Source organism: Crotalus tigris, unplaced genomic scaffold (genome assembly GCF_016545835.1).
Source record: "Crotalus tigris isolate CLP2741 ecotype Arizona unplaced genomic scaffold, ASM1654583v1 scf7180000017694.5664430, whole genome shotgun sequence".
Taxonomy (NCBI): Eukaryota; Metazoa; Chordata; class Lepidosauria; order Squamata; family Viperidae; genus Crotalus; species Crotalus tigris.
This window is the reverse complement of record NW_024096572.1, coordinates 631,394-650,000: the sequence shown is the minus strand read 5'-3', so window position 1 is coordinate 650,000 and position 18,607 is coordinate 631,394. Positions and strand designations below refer to the sequence as shown.

Sequence of the window (18,607 nt, the reverse complement as noted above, 5' to 3'; positions counted from 1 at the left end):
AACTAGGGGACTATGAGTCTCAGGTACCAAGCCAGCTGGGTGACCTTGGGCCAGTCACTCTCTCTCAGCCCCATGAAGGAAGCAATGGCAAAGCTCTTCTGGAAAACCTGGCCCGGAAAACTGGAGGGACTTGTCAGGCAGTCACCAAGAGTCATCACTGACTCAGAGATAGACAGACAGACAGACAGACAGAAACATATAAAGCTATATTTAAGGAGATTTTAGCATTCATCTAAATTTATTTAAATCTAGGCTTCTGATAAGTAGCAACATATTTTAATTTTTCTTTGTCTTTCTAAATTACATTTTTTTATTTACCTACCAAAAAGTTCTATTGCAGATATCAGATTTCCTTGCCAATATCCTCCAGGTTCGGTGTTCAACTCTTTAATTTGATCTATGATGTTTCCATAGCATAAAAATCCATCACCTACATAGCCCTTTTGACACGTGCACCTGTGCAAAAAGTGATAAAGTATCATACATTGTTATTCAGCCTAAGAACCCACCTTATTACTGTATTACAAAAGGTGCAATTAAGCAGTGCAAAGTAACAATATTGTAAACCACTTTGTGACATGATTGCATTGGAAATGCAGAAAATACATTTCTAAATAGCTGTATTTGCTTTATTAGACTAGCGGCTAGCCCAAGAAATTGTATAAAAGGAATTACTAAGTATGCAAATGACATTTTCTACTCTTCTTTTAGTATTTAACATGAGATTTAATCTGCCTTTAGATGAAAGATGACTTAGAACAACAATCATGGAACTGATGAAACAGATCTTCTGACCTTGGTTAGTATACAATAGTAAGCATTTTCATCTCTCACCAGTATTTTTTCCCCAGCTCTTCATTTTTTCAAACTTTCTGATTAGCTCACACTTTCTCTAAAATATCAGAAGATGCATTACTTACAGGGTTTGCCCTGGTGCAGTCATTGTACATACTGCATTTTTATGGCAGGGATTATTCGTTGCACAGATATCTTTCATACTGCATCCTTGACCAGGTACAAAGTTCCTGAAATGTTCTTTGCATTCACAGTGAGACTTAATGTAAAAGAAAAACAAGTTAATTTTCTTTAAAACAGAGGTTTACTCATTTACTCATTAGTCTTTTTTTTTACTTTTTTTCTTTTTCCATTTCATTGTCCATATAAACTTGCAAACTGAAGGACTGAGATCTTTTTTGTGCAGTAATTACAGTATTAAACAGTAATTAATTACAGTATTAAACAGTAATATTTGGTTTATAAATGTCTTATTTTCAAATTATGTGTTATCATAGAAAAGCTTTATATTTAATAAGGAATACATTTCTGCTTAGATTATGCACTTTTTCCAATTTCTCTGAAATTAATTTATTTTTTGAAATCTATTCATTTCAAGTCAGTATCTGTTTCATTGATTATAGAAAGGCCTTTGATTGCTTTGATCACGTCAAGCAATTGGGAAAATTGGGAATCCCAGAACATCTCGTTTGTCCTCATGAGAGGCTTATATATAGATTAGGAAGCACAGTATAGACCAGGGGTAGGCAACCTTGGCTCTTACCGTGGATAGCCAAGAAAACAAACTGATGAATCATTCAACAAATCAATTCAGAATTGTCACTCGAGACACAAATACCAGGCTCAAATTATTCTATTTTGAACACCTTATGTGAAGATTTAGCTCTCTGGATTGGGCTCTAATGCTGGGAAAAGTGGAAGGAAAGAGATGAAGGGATGACCAACAGCAAGATGGATGGACTCAATTGCAGTGGCGATAAGCACTTGGGAATGCTGAAAAGTAGATTAAGGATAGATCATCATAGAGAAAATCTACTTTATTATTGTGAGCCACCCAGAGTTGCTTAAAATGGACAGACTAAAATTGACTTCATGGCACATAATCAATCGATCAATCAATCAATCAATCAATTTGTTTCAAAAATATCCTGAAGGGAGCTTCACACTTCCAGGGGAATATTACACTGACATTCATCAGGTATTCTGAACTGAGAATCTTGGTCATTAATAACATTTCTCCTATGCTGCTCAGCTGAGCAGAGGTTAAACAGCTGAGGTGGCGCAGCAGTTAGAGTGCAGTACTGCAGGCCACTTTAGCTGACTGTGTTCAGCAGGTCAGCGGTTCAAATCTCACCGGCTCAAGGTTGACTCAGCCTTCCCTCCTTCCGGGGTAGGTAAAATGAGGACCCAGATTGTTGGGGGCAATGTAAATATATATATACATTGCTTACTGGTGTACACCGCTTAGAGAGTGCTTGCACTTAAAGCGGTATATAAGTCTCATAAATAAATAAATAAATATACTCCTCATCCATTTTCTTTCTCCTCAAATACTTCACTGACTAAGCAGCAAGTGTGTGGGAGAAAGGTCAAAGAAATGATGTGGATTAAATTTGTGCTCACTTCTCCCCCTCCTGTTCACTGAGTAGTGAAAATATTACACATGTATAGAAGTGTCCACAATACATACTGAACCATGGCTGGAAATAATCAGAAGCTATTTATCCAGAGATCTAGCAAAGATTACACAGCAAACACTGTGCTCAGTTTTTTTTTAAAAAAACTAATAGCTGTTCTTTTGATTTGGAAACAGGACATTGAACTATTCTTATATTTAATATATTTTTCCCAATTCAGCCAGAATTTATTCCACTTGTACACTTACCTTTCCAGGGCCATCGTATTTACAGACTGTAGAATCTATAGAGCAGTTACCAAAGTTTGTTTGGCAAGGATTTATTGGTATGCATACTTGGCCATCACCGTCATATCCATATTGGCATGTACAGTTATGATGATTGGGTCCAAGATACAGGCAATCAGCATGAGGATTACAAACCATTTTGGAGCATGGATTGATAGCTTTGGGAAGGAAATAATGATACAAACACAATAAAATAAGAGCTCACATAAGCATGTATTATGTCCGTTGTTTTTATTTGACCAAATGTCATTAATCAGTATAATTGTACCATGATTAAATTACACTTTACCATATTTGGCACTTGATCTGAAATATATGTTAAGTTACCACTGGATTCATTGACAGTGAAGGAAAAGGTCACTTATGCCACCAGAGCTGGCCTTGGATAGGTTTATGGTTGAAAAAAAGAACAACAAAATACTCATATTCTGCCTTGTGATATAATTAGTCTTATTTGCCACTAACATTCAAATTTTGGTAGTGGAACATCAAAAATGGTGGGTAAAGTATGAAATGAATGAATAAATAAGCATATGAATGAACGAAGTCTTATTGAATATTTTACATTGTTGGGAGCTTGAAAATCTTTATTCTAAGTACTTATATTAAACTAGTTCCACTCAGTTAAAATAGAAAGCTGTTCTGGGCTGAATGCTACTTACGTTTACACTGTTTGCCATCACCCTCATAATTGGGAAGGCACTTGCATTCCAGCTGGCTTTTGTCTACACTTGATACAGAACATCTGGAATTTTCTGGGCACTGTAAATCTTCACATTCTGGTATTGCTAGATAAAGAAAATCCAAGATTGCTATGCTAAGCTACAAGACTAAGCAAACTAACACATCTCTTCAAGTATTAACTGTATTACAACTTCAACATTAGAAGACTATTTTTCCAAAAACCTGGTTGGACTTAATGGTAAGAGAAAAAGTACAAAAATACAAGTCATTCTTAAATTAGTTTTCTCCAACTTGGTTTCTTTAAAAATGTGTATTAATTACTACAATTCCCAACATTCTCTTTTAAATCCAATGAATTGGATTTCAAACACACCAATGCTTGTTGAACCAAGAAGTCAGCGTAGCATCATAGATTACTCTGACAGACCAAGCCATACATTTATATCTTTGGACCAGATATATTAAGGAACCCAAGATACTAAGTGGCAAATAACAATTATGTTCACTTAATAGATAAAGATAAAGAACTAGGTAAATATATAATCTATACCTAAGAAGGAGCATAATAATTTTAATTCTGTTATTATTTCACTTATTCATCATCATTAGTATTTGAGATCAATATATATAAGATCAATATATTGCTTATGGCCTAAAATATGTGCTAACATTTCCAGAGTTTGCTTATGTACATGGATAACTATGCATACCTCATGCTACCTAAAAATAAAAATAAGGAAGGAAGGAATGGGAGAGTGGAGATGGAGAAGTAGAGAAGCTTTGATATTAGGAAAGGGCATGCCAATAACCATTACATAAGAAAAAGATGATTTTTATCAAAGTTAATCACAGGAAAAATTCTTTTCTGACCTGCTAGGTAGAAACACATGTTCTAATCCTATTACATGGGATAAAATGCATTAGCAGCACTTCTCTTTATCTTTGAACCTAATCACTTTGCTTCTACAGTTGCTGCTACTGTTGAACTAGCAGCAGATGTTGTATGTAGAAAACTACAGCAGGGCTTTCAACCTTTTCACCCATTGTACCACTTTTAGGATATGGCAACATCCGAGTACCACCAGTCACCTAGCAAGGTGTCAAAAACTTGATGACCCCCCCCAAAAGGAAAACAGTGATAAAGTACAGGTAGTCCTCAACTTACAACAGTTTGCTTAGTGACTATTCGAAGTTACAATAGCACTGAAAAAAGTGCCCCGCAAGCCACAGCCAAGCAAGACACCTGCCTGCCCGCCCGGTGGTGCTCTTCCTCCTGTCCGAGGTTTCCTTTGTGAGCATTTCTGTTGAGGATTGGCAGTGGGGGTGGGATGGGGGGTGTTTGGTTGGCATCTGCTGGGTGGTTGCAGCAGGTTTTGGTCATTTCATATGACCCTGGGACACTGTGACCGTCATAAATATGAATCTGTTGCCAAGCATCTGAATGTAAATCACAAGACCCTGGAGAGGCTGCAACATTCCAGCTGATCGGTGCTTCTTCTGGGCTCAGCAGAAGCACCAGGATCAGCGCCGAGCTCCAGCTGGAGCCTGGCGCTGATCCTGGCACTTCCACTGAGCCCTGACAGTCCCGAAGACGCACCAATCAGCTGGAAAGCGACGTTGATCCTGGCACTTCCGCTGAGCCCTGATAGCCCTGCAGTTCCAGCCATCTCTCGCTCAGGCTTGTGCAGTGCTACCACCGGTTCAGTTCATTTCCCCTCCCCCGTTGCCACTTTTCTAGGATGGTCGCGTACCACCTGCCAAGTGCCAATATACCACAAGTGGTACCCATACCACTGGTGGAAAATCCCTGAACTACAGCTCTGAACAGAACTTTTAGAAGGGAACTTCTTTTCAACAGTTCATGATACATTCATCATTTCTTTTTCTTTTTTTGTAAAAAAATTTTATTTTCAATTTTGCAATACAATACAATCTTAAAAATACTTCAGATAAAAAATAAAACAAATTAATACAGACCATTTTCGGTATTGCTCACCCATTTCCTCCCAAACCGCATTCACCCTCTAACCAACTTACCTCTTTCCCTCTTCTTTCTCTTTCTCCCTCACCCCCTCTCCTCCACCTTCCTACTTACTTCTCACCTTCTTCTATCCTCTCATTCCGGATGCAGTCTGGGGGAAATGCCCGAGCAATTCCTCTCTCCAAATTGAAACCTCAATATTATATACAATAAAAACTATTTCTACTTATCTGAACTACTAAAATTTCAACCCATCCTTCCCCCACCCCCCTCCCCCACCCCCCTCCCCCCCGACTTCCCAGAGCTAAGTACAGGATTATACAAATATATTGAACATAATCTATTTAAGTTTACTAATTATACAATAACCAAAATCATACTAACCCTTAACTCTCTTCAAACTTTAACATCATAAGTTTATAAACAAATTCATTACTCATAAAATAAATGAAACTTTGTAATTCCATACTTCTTCTGAACATATTCTATCCATCTTCTCCATACATTGAAATATCTCTCTTGTGAATGGTCCTTTAAATAAGCAGAAATTTTGGCCATTTCTGCTAGATTAGAAACCTTAAATACCCATTCTTCTAAAGAAGGCAGAGTATCTTTCTTCCAATATTGATTCACCAATAATCGTGCTGCTGTTATTAAATTCAACATTAAAATAATTTCTTTAACATCAAAATCCACAAAAATACCCAAAAGAAATAACTGGGGAGTAAACTTAATCTTCCTTTTAAGAACCTTTTGAATGTTCCACCAAACATACATTCATCATTTCTTGAATGGCTTCTAACTCTATGATGAGTTCATTAACATGAGACTCATTAGCTTTCATGAATAATAAGATGTGCCCATGCCCAAAAATGTGCTACTTACGTTGATCACAATGAAGACCTTTGTATCCAGACAGACACAGGCATTGTCCATCACCAGTTATCCCATTGTTGCATATTCCATGAATGCAGCTGCATACTAAGAGGAAGGAAGCCTTGAGTGGTGTCTGCAATATCTGAGCTGTACATTTTGTTCTATAGCTATTGGGGATGGAAGATACCTGAACCTGCGAGATATGATTTTCACTGGAGTCTATTAAAATAACCCATATAAATATATGAACAAAACTTTCTTTTGCTTAAGCTTGACTTGAGTTTATTGATAGATTAAAAAAAAAGGAAGGCAGCTCCTGGGCCACATCTGATCCTAAGCTCTTATTTTGTTTTTTTTCCTAAGCCTTCTTGCACATGGTACTAAATATTGGTGGCAATTTACTAAATGCTGATCATTTTCACTGGTGCCCCAGCAGGAGTCCAAAAGCTTGGAAGACTAAACCTCTGGTCCTGGTGACCAACCCAGATTGGATCCTGCAATATTATCATGGGGCACAGATATTCACCATCATTTGTGATTTTCACTTTTTATTTAGGCACTATTCATTTGTTCATTTATTTATTTATTTATGATGTGCTCAGCTTTCAGACAAGCTTAATGTCTCAAATTGCAAATGGCCCAGCAAATACTTAACCTCTCCTCTATCCCACTTAGTTCTGGGACATGATTACTGTACTTATCTTTTACCCCAATCCCTCCACACCTCTCAAGTTAGTAGTCTTAAAAAGATTGTCTATTGCTCATTCATAGGTTTCAAGAAGGTCCATCATAGTAAGCCACCTAATGCTGTGATACATAATTGCTGCTTTACAGCAAAGCATTTATAAATCTGTATTGTTTAATTGTTACAATTCCCCATTCCTCCAAGGATGGCCAGTGTTTATCGATTGATTTTAATGTATTGTATATTTTAATTCTTTGTAACCGTCTAAGTAGTTTTATAAATTGCAATGATAAATAAGTATGCAACAAACTGCAGTTGGGGTTGTTAGGAGAAAAATACTTAAGTACTTATAGAAATTACTTATGGAACTATAAAGTTTTCTAGGGGTTTTCTTTTTGGTAATTAGGATATACTGTATGCAATGAAATAAGAAGAATCATATCACTGTACTTTTTTTATGTATACTTATTTCTCATTATTTTTAGTTTCTGACTGTAATAAAGTTTTGTGGTTGTTGCTATTGCTGAACATTTTATCCTTAACCTGGACTACACACATGTCAGGCCCAAAACTGAGAATGACACATGGAAAGTCTTGTAAGCTGTTTCACACCTATAGACATAATCTTGCCACAATAAGGACTCTACTAAAGTATCTGCAACGACAATATACTCTGTGAACTATTAGGGAGGGACTGTCTTCACCCTCCTTCTCTTGCATATTGTATCTGGGCTAAGTTTCCTTTTACTCCTCTGGAATGCATCCCTCTCCCTCCCTCCCTCTTCAGGATCCACCTGCTTATTACAGAATAACAGAATTGGAAGGGACTTTGGAGGTATTCTAGTCCAACCCCCTGCTCAGGCAGGAAACCCTATACCATTTTAGACAAATGACTGTCCAATCTCTTCTTGAAAATTTCCAATGTTGGAGCATCCACAACTTCTGGAGGCAAATTGTTCCACTGATCAATGTTCTATATTTCATCAAAATCTTCTTACTTTTAATGGCAATCACAAAACTGGGTCTTATGTAGGAAGCATCCTTTTGGCTCTTCCCAAGAGCAACTCCCAAAATTACCTTTAGCATTATAGGGTGGGATTTCTGGCAGTTTACTGCCTGGGAATTCTGTTGACTCTTGGCCTCCATGCTTCTCATATGCTTGTTAGAAGTAAATAACTGTAAGCTTAAACTATAGTATTGCCTAGGAAATATCTGTAGGAAATGTTTTCAGTCCATTCTCAGCACATCCTCAGCCTCTAAGTTAATATGCTGATTACAGCTGTTTCCCTCAACACATAGAGCAGAAACTATCTACAGGAAATGTTTCTCTATCAAAGCATCTCAGAAAAAGTTGGTTAAGCACAGAGCTACAGTGGTCAATTGTTGGAAGCCTTTTCTGTGTAGTTAGAGAAAGAACTGAATGGGAAGGAAGGGCTGTAGTTCAGTGGTAGGGCATATACTTTACATACAAAAGATGCCAAGGTCAATGCCTAGCATTTTTGTTTAGTTCGGCAGTAAATTAACCTTCTCCAACTTGAGGTCTGCTACATATAGAGCTGCAGTACTATAGAATAAGTAATGTGAGCATAAACCAATAGAACTATGCAACAGATTTTCAGAAAGATATTATAAATGATTAATTAATATGTGTGTTTACCTGTTGCAATTTTAAACATTTTAATTGTTTAACTGTAACTATCTTCTGCATTCATGTTTGTTGTGCTGATTTTATTTTGTATTGTACTGCAGTGCATTTTTAATATAACTTCTTAAAGTATCTTTTATTAATTCTTTTAATTAACACATTTAACTCATTTTAAATTGTAAATGCACTCTTTGATAGTAAGTCACTTTGAGATTTCTGTTAATAGGAAACCAGTGGTTTTACATATACATGCTGTGGACCCATTTGATATCATGGTGGTAAAATATTTTGTTAACTTGGATTTTTACTGCATAATTCTCGTTGAAGGAGAATTTTTATAGTTTTTTTTTTAATTTCTTGCATCTGCAAATTGGTGGATAGATCATTGTTCATTTTCCAAACCTCATTATCATGGTTTTGTTAGGGCACAAAGAAACTCTCATGAATATCAAAAGCTAATTTGTAGAAAGGTTTTGGTAAATTGACACCAGATATACCTGAAGTACAGTTAGGTCCAAAAACATTGTCTTTTGCACACTTTTCACAGGCAGTTCCAGCAAATACTTTCTGCAAAAAATAAGAAGAGATAGTTTTTTCCTTTGCTTTAGTTTCACCCACATAGGAACAGTTGACAGTCAGCTTATACATATTTACTGGATATATCATGGTAAGTTGGAGTTCTTGTTTTTCATAATCATTGTCTCTTTGGGCACAAAGATTTGTAGGAAAGTCAACTTTCTTTCCTTCCTCAGCAAAAGCAACTGAGTTTGCAGAGCTCAGTCTCTGACAGGTGCTGGCCTAGAAACAGGCATACCCAGGTCCATCCTCACTCACAGAGGCTCTCTAGATTATTTTTAGAACACGTGCTCTTCTCGGCCCAATCTACTCACAGGTTTGTTGTTATGGGGAAAATATGCCATAGGCACATACCCAACGATTCAAATAAATAAACAAATAAAAATATCCTGTTAACCACTATAGTTTATTCAACTGCAAACTACTTTGCCAAAGATGATGGTTCAGATTTTTTAAAACAAATAAATAAAGTCCATTCTATATAATAAACACAACCCTACTGCATGAATCTATTGCTAAAAAAATATTATTGGGATAATGCCAATAGATCACTTTGTCCATTACTATGGAGGAAACTTCCAGCCAACAACCAGAGACGATTGAAATGATTGCTTTGTTTTACAAAGCTATCAGGTTACAGTAATGGCAAGAGAACTGAGTTAGTCCATGGAATGAAAAAATCAAGAGGAATCTTGAATCTTTTCAGACTAAGTAATGCCTTTTCATTAAACTTTCATGAGCAGTAACTCATATCAGTCATGAAATCAAACAGGAGCAGAGCCCTAAAATTATATGGCTCTTACACAGAAAGTTGATCAAAGCCAATCTGAACATGTATATATATCAGTGTTCTCAACCTGGGTCATTTTAAGGTGTATGGATCAATTCTCAGAATTCTCCAACCAGCATACTGGGAATTGCTCCATACATCTTAAAATTGCCCAGATAGAGAAACACTGGTATACATTAATAGGTGAGCTCATTATAGAAAGAATTGCTAATAAGGATCCCATAAAACCTGAAGGGGCAAACAGGTATTATTTATGATGTGAAAATATTAGGATATATTTTTGGAAGACAACATGCTTTAATATATGAGAGATGTCAAGGATCTAACCTGTGATTCTAACAAACTGACCCTCTACTTTATTGAGGAAAAGAGGGAAAGAAATAAGGAAACACAGCAGAATATAACCTTGAATTTATTGTTTCCCCTAGAGGCAGGGGTTTTATAGGCATTTAATCATAAATGGGGAACAAATTGGCATTTTAATAAGAAGTCCATTCTTAAAGGAGTTTCCAGAGAAATACCACTAATCATAAAAGCTATATTAATATATATAGAAAAGAATTATGTTAAAGAAATTCATCCTAACTTCTTATTTCAATTTTCCTTACTTATGTGCCAAAAAGTCAAGATGGCTTAGAGTTGTCCTTGAAAAGTGTTTCATGGTGAAAATAAAACTCCAACTAGATGGCCTATACAATTGTGGGTAAATGTAACCCATGCAATGAATACAAGTACAAATTATTTATCATGTTTCTCTTAGAGGCAAACCGAAACAGGACCCTACAACATTAAATCTTCATAACTTATGTCAAATATAAATTGGCAAAAGGATTTTGAGCCAAATCCACACTTAATACTAGTGTTTCCCTGAAAATAAGACTGGGTCTTATTAATTTTTTTTTTTTTGCCTCCAAAAGAAGCATCAGGCCTACTCTTACTCCCCTCTGGCACTGACAGCTCCACCCACCCAGCCCACTTCTTCTTGGGCCGAAGGAGCAGCTTCATGCTGCAGCTGCATTCCAGCCTGCATTTTGCAATCAAGCCTTTCCAGAAGGCCTGTGCAGACGAGTACCAAGCTATGGATTCAATCCATAGCTCAGTCTTCAGCTGCAGATCTCTTGCAGAACCGAGCTATGGATTGAATCTATAGCTCGATTCTCAGCTGCAGTGGCCTTCTTTGAAAGGCCTCTAACTGCGAAATGCAGACCTGACTGCAGAAGACGCCGCAGAAGAAGTGGGCCAGCGAGGAGAGACCTGGCTGCAAGGTAAGTAGGTATGGGGCACGTGGGGCAGATCCCCACCCTCACCCCCACCCCCACCCCCACCCTAGCTTGATTTTTAGGTGTGCCTTGCCCCAAAACTAGGCCTTATTTTGGGATAGGGCTTATATTAGTCCCATCCCCCAAAATCAAGCTAGGGCTTATTTTCGGGGTAGGCCTTACTTTCAGGGAAATGGGTATTATGTAGACAATGTAGTCCCTGTTCTTTGGTCAACTCTTTAAAACAGAATAAAATCTGGATTTTTATGTTAGTAAAAGAGATATGGTCAGCACATGCTTTTCATTTTCTTTAAAACCATCTTGAATAAGCCCTTTTTTAAAAAAAAAAGTTAAATAATTACAAAAGATAGACATACCTGGCAAATGCATGTTCCATTTCCCCAAATACTCTGAAAACAATGTCCTCTGTTATTGCAAGGTGATGATGATCCACCTGGACACTCTGAAAATGATCAGTAAACAAGATTTATTCATTATTAAACTTAAGAGTTTAGGGCAGTGAATCAGTCATAGTTGTTTAATTGCAATTTTGAGTATTTGCTAGTTAACCATATACTAGTTTGTCTAAGTTCTTTTTAATTTGCCATCTATCATGACAAGAGTATTTTAGCAAGGTGTAACCTTAGATTAATGGACAACTAGCTCTTGTTCTTTAGTCTATAAAAGCCATTATGATTTGACTGTTGCTTAATCCTATAGCTATTTTGGAACTGAACCCTAGCTTCTATCCAGATACTTTTATCCAAACATAAAATAATAAAACAACTGAAAATAATAATTTGATATGGCATATGTATATGAGCCAGCAGTGTGTTGCAGCTGCCAAAAAAGCCAACAGTGTTAGGCTGCATTAACAGAGGGATAGAATCAAGATCATGTGAAGTATTAATACTACTTTACAATGCCTTGGTAAGGCCACACTGCATCCAGTTTTGGTCACCATGATGTAAAAAAGATGCTGAGACTCTAGAAAGAGTACAGAGAAGAGCAACAAAGATGATTAGGGGACTGAAGGCTAAAACATATAAGGAACGGTTGCTGGAATTGGGTATGTCTAGTTTAACGAAGAGAAGGACGAGGGGGGACATGATAGCAGTGTTCCAATATCTCAGGGGTTGCCACAAAGAAGAGGGAGTCAAGCTACTCTCCAAAGCACCTGAAGGCAGGACAAGAAGCAACGGATGGAAACTAATCAAGGAGAGATGCAACCTAGAACTAAGGAGAAAATTCCTGACAGAACAATTAACCAGTGGAACAACCTGCCTCCAGAAGCGGTGAATGCTCCAACACGGGAAGTTTTTACGAAGAGACTGGACAGCGATTTGTCTGAAATGGTATGGTTTCCTGCCTGACCAGGAGTTTGGACTAGATGATCTCCAAGGTCCCTTCCAACTTTTTTATTATTATGTTATTCCCTCAAAACCAACTATAAATTAGTATTCAGAATTAAATCCCATTGAGCTGACCAGCATGTATTCTATATATACTTAAGTATAAATTATATAGCTTTAATTGTATAATCTAACCAACAGGGATTTAGTTATCTTTCAGACTAAAATAAACTAAAATAAAAGCATAAATAGTCAACAAAGTAAATATTTAATTACAAGATTGGCCTTGAAATTGGAGGGAGTTTATAAAGAATGATGGATAATAATATAAGTATGATATGAAAATGTTCAGAGTATATTATAATGTGTTTAATGATTGGGTTTTTTATTATTATTATCATTATTATTTTTAAGAGAAGATAACTTGTTTAATTAAATGTACCTAGATTTGTTTAGGATTTATATGTCTTTTAAGTTTTTTTTTTATAGGAGAGAAGATTATGGAGATTGAATGAAAATCTTAGATAAGAAGTTTAAGTTTAAGTATTTAGTTTAAGTATTCAAAGAGTATTTAGTTTTAATGGTATAATGAAGGTTTATATGTTTATTTTTGTGTTCTAGGATAAAGAAAGAGGGAGAGATTAGATTTTATATTGTAGGTATAGATATTCAAAGAAAGTAATGTTTAAATTTGTGTTTTGGAGGGAGTTTATACAGAATGATGGATAATAATATAAGTATGATACTAGAAAATGTTTAGAGTATATTATAATGTGTTTAATGATTGCAATTATTATTTTTTTAGAGAAGATAACCTATTTAATTTAATGTATTTAGATTTGTTTAGGATTTATATGTGTTTTAAGTTTTTCTTTTCTTTTTCTGAAAAATTTTAATTAAGCCTGTACTCAGCTCTGGGAAGGTTGGGGGAGGGTTTGGGAGGTTTGGGGAGGTGGGGGAGGGTATGGGAGGGTGGGGGGGTTTGGGGAGGGGCTTTGTTTTGTAAAATTTAAAAAACTTTCAATAAAAAAAAAAGATTGGCCTTGAAATTAAAAGCAAAAGAAACATGTTTCAAATCCTCTGTAGAATCTAACATCCAAGAAGAAATTCGTACAAAAATGACTGTAACTGAAAAGCTTTTATTTATTATTAATATCTTAATAGATTGTTGATGGTGTGGCCTATATTGGTGAAAGAATGCCAGTCCCTCAGATATGGATCTAAACTAAACTATTTAAGTCACTGAAGGTGAAAACCAAGACTTTAAACTGTACTCAGAAACAAATACAAGAAGAGCTGTTTGAAAGGATGCGAGGGCTAATGACACAAAAGCTATTAAAAGATCTAGATCAAATAATAGGATTGAACCCTTCTTAGTTCTTACAGAACTAATTTGATTCAACAAAATGATCAAGTATCTTTCTATATGAATATCAAATTTAAATTGCAAGTGGAGTAGATTCAAATAATAAAAGCAAATAATTGAAAAAAGTTGGTTTTCTAAGAATTGCTGACAGTTATTTTCCACTTCCCTGTTGTCTCTTGTTTGAAGCTACAACAGAAGCAATTCTTTATCAGTTTGTATTTTTGCATTATTACCCCATTGTTCTACAATTGTTTCTTGGAAAACAAAGGATTTCCTTTTTTTTCCTTTGTGTTTCACAGAATGCTAGACATTTTTCTGTAATGGTAAGAACAGAGTCTTATGCATGCTGATGTAAGTGTGTGAAAATTGGAATCCTACGTGGAATTAATTCCACTGAATGCAGCAACATTTGCTTCCGAATAGGCCATGAATGCATGGAGAAGTTCCGGACTATGAACAAGGGTGATTAATCTATATATAAATAAAAATGTAAATGTTTGTTTGTTCAAAATCTTAAATCTCCGAAAGTTCTTCACCAATTGCTTTGAAATTTTGAAACAATGTTGCATTCAAATACACGCATTTTTATATACCTATATTATATAGATGTCACACCTGTGACAGGTAAAAACATGCTTTTTTTGAAAAACAGGGCCATCTGTTGGACGTAAAAGCAACACACGCTACAATTTCAGACAATTTCTATATCTGCACAGACAATGGAACAACAAAAAATATTGTATACCCACAAGCATTGTGAAATTAAACATATTACAAACGTGCGCTTTTTCTTTTCTTTCTTTTCCATTTAACCAGACTGAGCCACAGCAACGCGTGGCCGGGTACAGCTAGTATAAAATATAAATATAAAACTTTGGAAAGTTTCTTTTTGTTCTTTTTTTTCCTCTTTCAATTCACTCAGAGGCAACTTGTAGTCTTTACTTGCACAAAGTTTCTAATCCACCTTTTTATAATAATCAAAGCCATACCTAACCCTTATAGCTAAAATCTAACTTCATAGTTTTCAGTATTGTAAGAGAGAAAGTACATGTAAATGATGATGCAATACCTAAACCTGCCATATAACATTAAAAAGGGGGCTTCTCTCCCAAATCTCAGGGGAAATTCCAAACAAAACATTTTCTATTTGCATTAACATGTATAATGATGGAACATCATCCCTCCTATAGAACTGTGAGTTTTTCTTAAAAACATTAAGCATGGATTTAATGCTCTGCTATGTTGCTGAGCCCTTCAATATAGTCGGAGATCCAAAACATTTCACACAGTTGAAGAGAAATGCAAAGTTGGCTTCTAACTACATTGCATAGTCCTCAGTTATTAGGAGAAAGTATGTAGTGAAGTAACGGGTTGCATTATTAAAACTCTGGGAATGTCAGGTGCGAACAACCAGACCCACAGGTGTAGCTAGCTACTTTACTGTCCTTATATCTATTTCACAGGAATCTCCCTAGTGTTCAGCCATCACCTGGGAAAAACTAGATAAGACTCAAAGGCTTTGGGGGAAGCGGGAAGTCAGACCTTGCCCTCTTGTGTTTGTGTAATGAGTCCAGACTAATTCCCGCTTGAGCCCACCTTCCGGCTGAGATGATTGCTCTCCAACAGGGAATCCTATCTTCTTTTTTCACCTATCATGGTATAATCCAGGGATCTCTAAACTTGGCAACTTTAAGACTTCTCCAGCTAGCATAAGGAATTCTGAGAGTTGAAGTCCACAAGTCTTAAAGTTGCCAAGTTTGGAGAGCCTTGGTATAACCATTATTTTATGAATAAACTATTAGAAGTACTGGTGCGAAATAGGTTTGAAGATAGGTATGTATGTATGTATTGCCAAAGAACTGTATTTTTCTAAATTGTCCTAATTTAAATTAATGAACTAGGAATTTCAGCATGTTCAAACAGAGCTGTTGTGTTAGGGTTAAGAATATTGCTATTGTTAGGAATCTTTTATAACATTATAACCTAAAATATCATGTAGTTCATGAATATTTTGACCACAGCTTCCCAAGATTTCAAATAAGAGACTGCCCAACCTTCATAGGGAAGATTTAACTCCCACCCAATTTTTTTGCCCTATTGTTTGCAAAATATTTTCAGATAAATCATAAATGTCCCTGTTAAGTAAAGCATATTGCACTAAAAGTTAAAAAACAGGAATTGATTTCTGAAAGCAAGAAATCCACCCTCCCAATAATTATATGATATCACATGGATAAAGGTTTTTACCTAGGCAGTCTTGTCCCCAGTATCCTGAGCAACATTGTGGTTGCTGCAACTTTCGCATACAGGTATGCTGACAACCATTGAAAGAAAGAGATAAAGAGCTGACTTCATAGTGGTATCTATAAGACAAAGATGTAGACTTTTGTTAAGGTTCTTGATTTCCATTTAGGGAATATGTTCTTTTTTTTTAATTGAAAAGTTTTATAAAAGTTACAATATACATCCCAAAACCCACCCACCCTAAACCCCCCCTCTCCCTTCCCCACTTCCCAGAGCTGAGTACAGGGTTACAAATATAATAATCATACTCTAACTAACATTAACCAACTATATAAATAACCAAGTCCATAATGCGCTTTAACTCCAGTAAACATAATAATATAAACAAGTTAATATCCTAATTATTAAACAATACAATATCCAAATTGTTAAACAATACTAATACTAATATGTTCTTTTAATGGAAGAGCAACAGTATGGGTAATATCTGCTGTATCTAAGGAATGAATTTTGTCAAAAGAAATAAAATGGTTTTTTACAGGAGCATGCTTCTGCTCTCTTCATTATATGCAAGTGGGAATTTGAGTATGTCAGGACAAACATAAACATTGAATGCAACGAAATTGGGTTATTTAAGAAGCTTGTGAAAGAAGACGTGAATTCCTATCCAATATCTGCAGGAAAAAATAGGGGTCTGGCTTGCAACATTTTTCAGTAAGAAAACAATAAGCTTGGACTGTAAGTAATAACCATTGCATTCGGAGAAACAGCTGAAACTTCAAATATACTTCCTTCCTATTGTACAAGTGGCTGAACTCATGTTTACTTCAGTTTAATATGGAGACAAGAGTTTTTCTTCTTTTCTATTTCATTTTCTTCTCTTTAAGTTTAGTTTGTATTTTTTTTTTTGCTATTGTAATTAACAATACTCCCTTAACAGCAAAGAGAAAACCAGCACAGAGGAAAGGATTAAATTAGAATTATTCTCCCTGATGCTCTATTACAGTGATGGTGAACCTTTTAGAGACTGAGTGCCCAAAATCCACGCCGCCCCCCACCCGCCACCACTCTGTCCCCTGCTCTGCCCCCGCCCTGCCTACCCGCAGGGCCACCCACTGCCTCCACCGCCCACTGCAACAGATCACCCAGGCGGCCATGCAGCGCCATGGCGGCCACGCCCTCCGCCTGCACCCTGCAGCATCATCTCCATGTGATGGGGCATGAGGGCAGAGTCTTGTCCTTGCTGCCTGGCTGCCAGGTCTTTGGCTCTGCTGTTCCGCATGGGCTGTGCCTGGGGGCAATTGTCCTCAGGGGGGGCTGCTGGTGAGGAGGGGGCTGCAGGGGGGAGGTGGGGCTCGGACAATGGTGCGTGTGCCCACAGAGAGAGCTCTGAGTGCTGCCTCTGGCACACGTGCCATAGGTTCGCCACCACTGCTCTATTATTTTCCTTGCAGAGCTTTCTTCATGTTAAAATTATATCTTTTTTTCCTCTAGGGAGCATAAGATAATTTACACTGGGGGAAGCGCTATTTTATCCCCATAACAACCTTGTGAGTTTAGCTAGGCTGAAAGAGAGAATGAAGGTTGAACTGAATGTGCATCTCCCCAGGCCTCCTAGTCTTTAACTATTCCACCCAGCTGGTATTCACACTTTTTAAAAAAATATAAGTTCTATTAAGAATTTTAATTTCAATAGTAAAAAATATACAAATAAAACTTAAACAGAAGTAAATAAAAAAGGAAGAAAAATGAAAAAGAAAAGGAAGTATATAATAAAGAAAAAAAATGTGAAGTGACTTGCAACTTTCATCACACGTATAAACAAATTCAATAACTCTTCACCTCCTATAAGATTTCAGATATCTCTTCATCTCATATATCACCTGTTATCTATAAGCAAATCCCTAAAACATCAACTTTTCAATCCTGATGTCAGCAAAAAGTTTATTAAAGGTTGACAGAACTTTGCAAAAAAAAAAAATCTTACTTGAACCTCCATTTATTTCTAACAGTTTTAATCAACCAAATATTGTAGGATTTGATTTCTCTTCAACCCTTGTCCTCAGTTTCTTTCACACTTAGTTATCTAGTGTAACATTAAAAAAAAATATAGTAGAATCTATGCTGCCACACCTATTAGCACAGATGTCTATATCCAACCCACTTTCTTTTGAGCTTAACCCTTCGCTACAATGAGATGGAGAACTAATTATGATCTAGTACAGGGGGAGGCAACCTTGGCTGGCTCAGGAATTCTGGGAGTTGAAGTCCATGAGTCATAAAAGAGCCAAGGTTGCCTACCCCTGATCTAATATATCAGACTTCTTTATGGGACTTTCCCAAGGACTATTTTCACTTAATGAACATGACTAATGTTTTCAATTGTAGCTTGGTCCTTCAATCAGCTTCAATAAAGCATTACCCAGATCT

The 18,607-nt window shown here is 36.4% G+C and overlaps 1 protein-coding gene across 1 annotated transcript in view; it reads right to left on the bottom strand.

The window, feature by feature from the left end:
- The window catches only part of STAB2 (stabilin 2), a 99,982-nt gene that overhangs the window by 79,072 nt on the left and 2,303 nt on the right, over positions 1-18,607 (bottom strand). The window contains exons 4-11 of the mRNA XM_039338192.1: positions 16,181-16,296; positions 11,593-11,678; positions 9,088-9,157; positions 6,270-6,365; positions 3,382-3,507; positions 2,681-2,877; positions 921-1,054; positions 323-456 (exon numbers count right to left, since the gene is read on the bottom strand). Coding sequence (XP_039194126.1) covers positions 323-456; positions 921-1,054; positions 2,681-2,877; positions 3,382-3,507; positions 6,270-6,365; positions 9,088-9,157; positions 11,593-11,678; positions 16,181-16,296 — 959 coding nt within the window. The remainder of the gene's footprint in view (positions 1-322; positions 457-920; positions 1,055-2,680; positions 2,878-3,381; positions 3,508-6,269; positions 6,366-9,087; positions 9,158-11,592; positions 11,679-16,180; positions 16,297-18,607) is intronic.